Source organism: Saccostrea cucullata, unplaced genomic scaffold (genome assembly GCF_032062105.1).
Source record: "Saccostrea cucullata isolate Sc308-1 unplaced genomic scaffold, CSIRO_AGI_Scuc_v1 ctg7988, whole genome shotgun sequence".
NCBI classification, from domain to species: domain Eukaryota; kingdom Metazoa; phylum Mollusca; class Bivalvia; order Ostreida; family Ostreidae; genus Saccostrea; species Saccostrea cuccullata.
The window spans coordinates 16880-26872 of record NW_026927570.1 but is presented as its reverse complement, the minus strand read 5'-3'; the positions used below and the strand labels follow the sequence as shown (position 1 = coordinate 26872).

Here is a 9993-nt window from a genome sequence, read left to right as displayed (position 1 = left end):
CATATGTGTCCATTGAAATTGGATAAATGTTATTTATAAGATGCAACACTTGTGAAATAAGTGATAATCGTTTGTTTTTACATGTTTTCTTTTTAATTTTAATCATGTGTTTTCCTTACACTATATTCTTTTTTATATTAAGCTTCTGCTTTCATTTTATAAAATGGGGGTTTTGCGTATTGTATTTACAATTATATAAATTTATATGTGCACTACTCATAACTCTTTTATCCGTTTGAACAAGAAAGACTTTTTTGCTCATTTTTACCTTGATCACACTGCATTCCAATCCATCCAGCTGCACATCCCTCGTCACAATTTCCGGTCACGTGGTTACATGGAGTGTTTCTTATACAATGCCCTTTACATTGCCTTTTGCATTCCAAACCATAAAATCCCGATTCACATTCTAAGTTAAAAGACGTAACAGTTTATTTAGAAAATAAGACATCAAGATTTTTATATTAAAAGATATTTCAATATAAATAACAATAAATTTATCAATTTTTCTGCTCAGTTTGCATACTCTTTTCGCACATTTCCCCTGCGTATCCCTGTGTACAATCAAAACATGTTCCGTTGACAATGCTACATCTCTGTTCTTGACAGTTGATTGGACAAGGTGTGTTACAGTTATTTCCATGAAACCCCTTACCGCAACCTGGTTTAAAGGAACGTTCATTTGGTATTTAGTTTAAAACATTAAACAAAAAAAAAATCACCTATGTCGCTCTGACCTGTATGCAGTTGATATTTCTTTTCATAAAAATATGCAGAGCCCATGCATGTTATGACTCAGTGCAAGGTAAATGAAAGCATTACATAATCGAGCTTGACTTAATACTTATCTCACAGGTCTTTCTGTTTTGGGGATAAGAAATTTAAAAATATATATTTGAATTTGGATATTTTACGCATTTTCGTACTTCCGAGCAAACAACTTTAGAAAAGAATCAACTCCAAATAGTTCAAGATCCTGAAAAAAGCTTCATTGTATGGTTCTTATAATTTATTTAGTAAAATATTCAATTATAAAACAGATATGTCAGGCTGTACGATATCTTATTTCAAGCCTTCTTTGATTTTGAGTCAAAGTCTCAATGGTAGCAGCTATTGTTTATTGAAAATACGATGTCAGTTTGTCAAATGTTTAGTTGACTCATCTTCTCATGCATAAGGCTTTGTATTTCAACATTTAAAGCAATCTTAGGTTAAAAATAAAACGAGTTGTTTTCAAACAAAAGAGAAATACGCAATAAAAACAATTTTAAATCTTATATAATTTTTTAATTTAGCCTCAATATCATAAGTCTTGTGTGAAAAAGGGGATCATTCAAACATTATTAAAGATATCGCCATTGTAAGTTCCATTCAATAATTCCAAACTATGTTTATGTAAAATGTTATTTTTCTATCATGATGGAAATCAACCAATTCATGTAAAAATATCTAAATGTGTTTAAATCATAGCAAAAATGACCAAAACAAATTTCAAAAAATTTAACCTTCTACTTTCACTTCACATAGTTCTGTGTATATGCTCTGTATTTGGTATTCCCCAGGATAGGTAACACCGTCCAGTCTTTCATTGTAATAGATGACGTAACGACCATGTTCTATACACGTTGTATTAAACTCCAAGGGAGGTAATGGAAGTGTGTTCTTGTAACAAAGATAACCGTCCTCTTTCTTTTGAGTGTTGGAAATGTAAAGGGAAAATCCAGCAAAACGGCCTCTTTGTCTGAGCTCTGAAAAACATCCTTGAAGAACAATTACCGGTATATCATTTCTTCTTTAAATGTTATCTTTTATTCTACAGTACGAGTCGCTTTTTAGGAATGTTGACATATTGCTCCCTAAACTTACGGCAATGTATTTCGAAATATATCCCTTGAAAATAATTCAAGTGCATTAAATGAAAATGTATAGCATTAGGAAGATCAGGTATTTTGAAAATAATTCAAAATAATTCCCTGATATGCAACGAGAGAGTGTGAGATTGTTGAAGTTCTTCGGTCATAAGTACATGTATCTGTTTTAGTCTAATTCTATTTGTGAAAGAATTTCTATTTGTGAAAGAATAACGGAAAAGTTAGGTTTTCTACCATTGATTTATAAATTGATTCATTCCAAAGCTAATATGCACGTATCCTAATTAAGAGAACATACATAAGATTTGGAAATTGTCTGTATATATTTCAATGTAAATTTGATAGACTGATTGTATATTGTTTAACGTCCCTCACGAGAATTTTTCACACATATGGAGACGTCACCGTATGCCGGTGAAGGGCTTCAAATTTAGATCTATATTATACATATAGTGAAAGCAATCAGGGCCATTGAGCAGTTAGGGTTTTTAATCGTGCCAACGCCTACCGTGACAAGGTACCTAGGTGTTTAAGGTCATATCCGAAAGACCCGTGACTTTCACTTCTTGTTCCGAGCGCTTTGCAAAGGAACAGTAACTACCTATGTTTATGTCTTAGGTATGACACGGCGCTGAAAACGAGAATCAAACCCGGGCCTCTCGATCACGAAGCGAACACTCTACCACTAGGCTACCGTGACCGGTCAAATTTGATAGAAAACCACTTCATACAGCTCATAATTTATTTAAATTGTAAAATTCAATATAAATGAAGCACATCGTTTTTTGTTTTTTTCTTTTTTTCTTAATTGAGACAAATTAAACAATTTCTTTTAAACGCAAGCGGGGCTATCACGCAAATAAAAAAAAAATTGAAAAATGTTATACATTTTAAGACAATGTTCTTCTAACATTTGCTGAAACTTTTTGCAAAATGTTTTAAAAGTTTGAAAAATTTAAAAATCACGTATTTAAATCGTTTTAAAATTTTTTTGAAATATTTTGCTTAACTGTACTGAAAACATTAGGTCAAAACTTTTGCTTAAATGTTTTCAAAAGGTTTAAAACCGCTTGGTCCGATCCTAATCGCTAAAAAAATATATTCGTTTTCTTCTTGAAAAATAATTGTCCATAAATTGTTTCAACTTTTGTCAAATTATATCCCTAAAGTCTTTTTCTTTTTAAAAGATATCAAAATTCATAAGATAGAAAAATAATTTTTGTTAGGTCACACAAAAAATAATCCTTGTTTACATTGCGTGAAATCACCTTCGAAAAATTAAATTTATCGCTTACATGTATAACTCATGAAGAACAAATCCGAGCATTTTTCCCACAACAAAGTGTACACGGGCAATATTCTAGCCCTCGTTACTAAACTCCCTTTTTAAAAATCTTTAAAAGTATCTGATTTTCCTTTATTCTGTAAATATGCATATTATAATATAAAAATTACTATGGATTATATTCAGTTACTTTCTAAACTTTTAAAAGATATATTATGACTTAGGATTTTACTATTGGAAAAAAAACTCGGGTTTGCATTCTCTTCATAATTGGATATAACTGATCAAAGGATTTTTTGCAAAGGTGACTTCAAAACAGATCTTAACTTCCCGTCAGGAACTACTATTTGTCAACAAGGTTTTTGGTCTATGTTTTCCATATAAGGATCGTGTAATAAACTATTAAATCAATCTTATGATTAATTTTTATATGACATACTTTTATTGTGTAAGATAATATGCGCCTGTTTCGGATGAAGCGGCTTTAACAAGAAGTCTGTGAGCCAATGCTCACTAGTAATAACCCCGCTCTGATGTGAATATGTAATATCATGTTAATAAAAATAAGTTCAATTACGGATGGATGCACATATAAATAGGAAGTTGACATCAGATTCATATAAAAATAAACCCCACTCTTTTGCAAGCCTTAACAAAGTATATACTAAAATTTCAAGTATCTGCGATAAGCAGTTGCTGAGAAAATTGCGACCAAAATTTGTTATATATGAAACGGACAGATGCTTGTACCAACAGGAAGTTGACATCAGTTTTCAACAAAAATGAATCCCATCATATGGCGTGCTTTGGAGAACTCAGAAGATTGTAATAAAATTCAAGCATCTGCGATGAGTAGTTCCTTAGAAAACTGTGATTAAAATTTGTTATTTATGTAACATGTATGAAACGGACAAACGTACGTATAAACAGGAAGTTTACATCGGATTTGACCAAAAATGAATCCCATCCGACCATATGGTATGCCACAGAGAAGATTGTTTTGAAATTTCAAGCATCAGCAATGAGCAGTTGCTTAGAAAACTGTGACCAAATTTTGTTACGGACAGACACACACACAGACAGACGGACACACTAGAGTTAAACTGTATACCCCCCTCCTTTGGCGCGGGGGTAAAGCATACAGAATCAGGTGATTAAAACATTTTTTAAAAAAACTTTTCGAAACATTTTGAAAAAGTTTTAAAAACATTTTTAAAAGTTTTTGTGCTAGCTTGGAGCCTCCCCTTAAAAAGAGAGCATCTATAAATCAAAACATCACTCTTCATCGAACCCGTTATGTGCTAACTTCTCTTTTGCACAACATAAACTCAGTTACCGAAATACGACCCTACATTCAAAATTGCATTAATAAAATATACCCTCCAACTCCCATGTTAGGTGGATGTTAATTTGCTGTTCAACAGTTTTAGTTAATTATAAAATCATACCAAAGTCCCCATATTCCTTGTAGTCTTTAAAATATATGCTGATGCTGTAAATGCTGTGTTTGCTACCAAGATCTACGGTCCACCATATAGATTTGACCGAAGATCCCTTGCCTATACCCACATCCTTCGCGCACGTTTCTCTATCGCCATCAATGACTTTATCTGGACCACAGGGAGGAAAACATGTTGCAGTTCTGGATTGAGTTGCTGTTTTACCTTCTGATAAATTATCTATGAAAGAAAAAGTGTTCGTCTTAGGAGATTAAATTAATTCCAAGGAACAACATCAAATTCTATTAAATACCGCGGATAGTGTTACATTTACTTGTTTTATTTACTTGTAATTCCAAATCATGTTTCATGTTATGTTTATTGTCGGATCCCTTGAAAGCAAATGTATGTTTATTTGAAAGAACTGTATTTAAAAAGGGAAACCAATGAGCATGACAATATTTTTTTTAAAAAGCAACCTTGGTATTATCATTTGTAGGGAATATTTTTTTGAAAGCAAAAACAAATTAATTGTTTTAAAAGATCAATATAAGCCATAAAGGAAGCTATAACAAAGTAAATATTGCCTTTTTTTAAAGATATTATTCAATTTCATATAAAAAGTCGAAAAACAGCGTAAGCACTTAATATTTTACCTACCAAATCCTTCTAAACGATGTGTTCCTGTAAATAATACCAACGTTAGATAAATTGTACATGTATCCATGATATTAGATATAGAAAAAAGTATACCAGGACGTTTTTAGAAATAGATATATCGTTGTTATTGTTGTAAATACATAGTTTTAAATGTCTTTAAAACTTCCTTACAGTTTACTTTATTTATATTTTGACAAAACATATCATCCACGATCTATACAAATATCGACCTACCACCTAGCTCTAGATACAGTATTAAAATCTTCATGCATAGCGGACAAAATGACAAACTTCCTTTATTCGTCTGTCATTTAAACCATCCTCTTCAACTAATCGATATTTCTTTGCGATTGATGTTTTGATTTTATATATTATAAAAATATAAATATGAAACATGCCTGACAGTCATGAGAATAATTTGCAAATTATTAATTGGATCCATTATCATTTTTGATTTGAAACCCCTATTATGAACATTTCTTACAATAAAAGGTGATGTTTGAAAACCATAGCCGGACGGGGGAGGAGGTTGTCTCACTTATATTATGTGTTCCAGGTATGTGTTATAGTAATTAATGCACTTAACTGTATTTTCATTCTTATAAAGGACCATTCCAGAAATGCAAGTAATTTTTACTTAATGCACAGTATTTAAAAACACGGACTTATAAAACATCGGAGGTGGCATCAGGTGCCATGGAGGATTGAGGATATTTCAGTCCTAAGTTCACTTTTAGTAATTTTGCAATGTCCTTATTATGTTTACATTTCAAAATAAGTTCCCCTCATGATTTTGTTAGTTGTCAAGTACTAATTATATCTGTTTTCTCTGTGACAACTCTTTGAAGGTTAGAATGCTTTCTTCGAGCGATGCGTCAGGAGCTACTTAAGGGGGGTCATAATACATGTAAATCTTTAACGTCTGTCTGTGTGTCTGACAATAAGTAGGCCTTATATGCATATCAATATATCGTGCAGTTGTCTTTGTGTCAGTTGGCAGAGACTTGAAATTGACACGAAAGTACTTGAGTGTTATTTAAATCTACAAGTCTATGTTTTGAAACATCGCAGCGCCCGTTATGCAAATTAACCCATATTTCCAACTAACGTTAATGCCTCACATACTAACTAGTGTTTCCTTCAATAACAACCAGGTACTCAAACAGATAATATCTCCTAACACATTAGCTTGTGTAGCAATTTTATACACGATGTGATTATTTTGTTTGGTTAATAAATTATGAGACTGGTGTCAATTTCTTTTCTTTGTGTTCATTAGCTTCTTTTTAAGGAAGTCCGTACTTTATGAAAAAAATTGCTGTGCTTTTTGTGCAGAAAAAATGCTCAAAATATACTAAACTGAACAAAAATAATCAAATATACGCCTCAACAGGTAATACATCAAACACTGCGACATTTAAGTCCGGACACGACAAAGTCCGGACTTTTAGGTACCCTTTCGAAAAGACCTACATTAGATTTTTTTCTATATTTTGGTGGGATTTTTTATTCTGACCTCATCATGTCAATATCAACTTCCACATTGTAGTAGTTTTCTCATAAACCTCTGTCAAAACATAAAATCCCATGGGAGAATGGCGGGATTTTTCATCCCACCAAAAACCCATGGGAGAAAAAAATCTTTGAGGGATTTTTTCTCCCATGGGATTTTTTCTCCCATAATAGGCGACATAGGATTAAAAATCCCATATTTGCCCTTCTTAGGATTAAAAATCCTGCAAAGTACATAATACTGGGTATTTTTAATCCCATGGGATAAATAAATAAGCAGATATGGGAATAATGGGATAAGAATGCAATGTCTGAATATACTTTTTGAAGCATTTTATCTTCAATTATATACAAATTCAAATTATTTTTTATGTGGCAGATCTAGAGGCATAACAATGCAAAATTGACTGTTATATATCCATTGTTAAACTGCTTTTGTAGAGCTATTTTAATTAAAGTGAGGGTCATAAACAAATACTATTGCCAGAGAAAACTCAACCAAATGACTTGCCAAGAGAAGAGGAGTGTCTGAGATACTGATTTTTATTTGTTAAGAAAAAGTACAATCAACCGAAAGGGGACTTAAATTTGTGCTAGTGACACTGTCTTATCTTTGTTTGCATACAATACTGAAATCTCCTGATTCTGCTGAGTAATGACCAGTTTCCAAAACTGCTTTCTGATGGAAAAAACTGCATTAGTGGGAATCTTCTGTAAACACTTGGATGGACAGCAATTCTTCTTTTTAAAAAACTATAATAAAAAAATCCTTTGATCCACCACAAATATTTTAAAATAAAAAATTTACTCCTCAAGGATCCACCACTAATGTAAGTTAAGACCATGATCACACATGGCATATAAGCTTAATGTTGAAATCAGTTAGCCATAATCATTTATATCCTTTGATCCACAAAAAATATTTAAAAAAAAATAAAATTGATATCCACTCCCCATATATCCACCACTTATAAGTTTAGATCTTGATCATACATGACATATAATCTTAATGTTTGAAATCAATTAGCTATAAGCCTATAATCATTAATATCCTTTTACCCATCACAAATACATGTATTTAAAATTAATATCCACTCCCCCTGGATCAACCACAACTACTATATAACATAAATATCCACTCCCCCTTGGACCCATCACTTTAAAATTAAGATCATGATCAAACATGACATATAAACTAAATGTCTGATATAAATTAACCACAATCATTGATCATTAATATTCTTTGATCCTGCACCCACCACAAATATTTAAAAAAGATTAATATCCACCCCCTTGGATCCACCACTTATAAGTTTAGATTTTGATCACACATGATATATAAGTTAAATGTTTAAAATCACTTAACCATAAACATCACATGATCATTATTGATTCCTTTGACACATTACAAAATTTAATATTTAAAAATATATCTATCCACCCCCTTGGATCCACCTCAACTATCAAAACAATTACTGGTGAAATATACATGCCTTTGATCCATCACTTATCACACAAAGAAAGGTTACTTAAATGTTTAAATAAATGTGCAATAATTATTAGTATATGCCATGATGATCTACAATAAGCATGATAAGTAATTAAAAATTCAATATCAACTCCCCTTGGATCCACCACTCATAACTTTGGACCATGATATCACATGACTTATAAGCAAACTGTTTGAAATCAATTACCCATAATCAAAAAGATAAAGCCTCTTAATTAGATCAACCTAAAAATAACTCATTTTGATTTGTCTGGGATAAATGTGAAATTCAAAACCATGCAATAAACAAAGGAAAATATTGGAACCCATTCCCTTTAGATCCACCATCCTGTCTTTTGGATATTGATCACCAATCTGATTTATTCTCTTTATCTTTTAATCATTATGTTGGGTATCTTCATCATCTTTATGAATGAAAATATAAGAATGAAATTTAATTACATCTCGTATGTTTCTCTTTATTAACCTAACTGAAATAACCACCTACCGGCAAAAAAAAAAAAAAAAAAAAAAAAAAACCAGGTACATGTAATGAACATGATGTAATAAGACATCTTTATCAATGCATTCAAAGCTTTATACTACAGTGCTTTATTTACCACTAGTTAGTTTTTGAAATGTATCCTTATCACCATGATCACATCCATCAGCTTGACTATTAAAACTACATTGGATAACAAATCAATTAAGTTTTTACATACATTATGTTCACTATAATTAATGTTAGAATTTATATGTTGGAAGTGAACAATAATTCTTTATGTTTCTAATTTAGTGTTACTAGGGGTTTTGAAAAAATATCAAATTGTGAAAATGTTTGCATTATTCAAAGAAATATACAAAAACAAGATGTGTTTGTGAAACACTGTGCCCCCACAGCAACAATGTTTAAAAAAGCTATTCTTAGCATAAAGGTTACAGTCAAGGTCACAAGGTCATTGACCTCGGTGTCGTTTGAAAGCACTTAACTAGTGAAGTAGGCATACCAAATATCAAGTCACTATCTCCTATTGTTTAAAAGTTATACCGAAAGTTCGAAAAATCTAATTTTAGCATATAGGTCACAGTCAGGGTCAAAAGGTCATTGTCCTTGGTGTCAGTTGAAAGTGCTTAATTAGTGGAGTCTATGCATTTTATATATGAAGTCTCTATCTTGATCTGTTCAAAAGTTATGGCGAAAGTTAAAGTCGATAACAAATAGAACAAGCATTCTGAGAGTATTGCATAAGCAATACATGTCCCCTACCGGGTTCCCCTTTTTCTTCTGGATGTCATTTTATAATATGCAAAAGTCATGTCCAAGGTAAAACTGAAAGATTTTCAAGTTGTAAATGCCTTAAAACTAATAAAATAATCCACATTAAGATGAAAATTCAACTCATTTCTCCACCGTCCTTTCCTCGCTTCATATTTTTGTCGACAATCGGAAGTTAGCGCAGTTCGAACCCAATCTCAATTAAGCGATTATGAAAAAATATTCAAAATGCCCTAATTCTGTCAAAAATCAATGAAGCAAAGCAAAATTCAAACTTGATCTGTAACTCATTAAGATACACTCACATATCAAAATTCAGCTCAATATCTGCAAGCGTTTAGAAAAAAAGTGTGGAAAACCAAGTGGGACAGACTGACGGGGACAGACAGCTAGACAGACGGACGGACGGACGCAGAGGAAACCTATAGTCCCCCCGGTTTCACCGGTAGGGGACTAATAAA

At 31.9% G+C, this 9993-nt stretch overlaps 1 protein-coding gene across 1 annotated transcript; it reads right to left on the bottom strand.

The window, feature by feature from the left end:
* Window positions 1-268: 268 nt before the first annotated feature.
* On the bottom strand, window positions 269-4966 carry LOC134274793 (multiple epidermal growth factor-like domains protein 10; the record flags this gene model as incomplete). Its single annotated transcript, XM_062757022.1, has 5 exons — window positions 4930-4966; window positions 4605-4835; window positions 1506-1748; window positions 527-661; window positions 269-409 (listed from the first exon to the last, which is right to left on the bottom strand). Coding segments are annotated over exons 1-5 (787 nt in total), but the record flags the coding sequence as incomplete, so codon positions are not given.
* Window positions 4967-9993: the final 5027 nt, after the last annotated feature.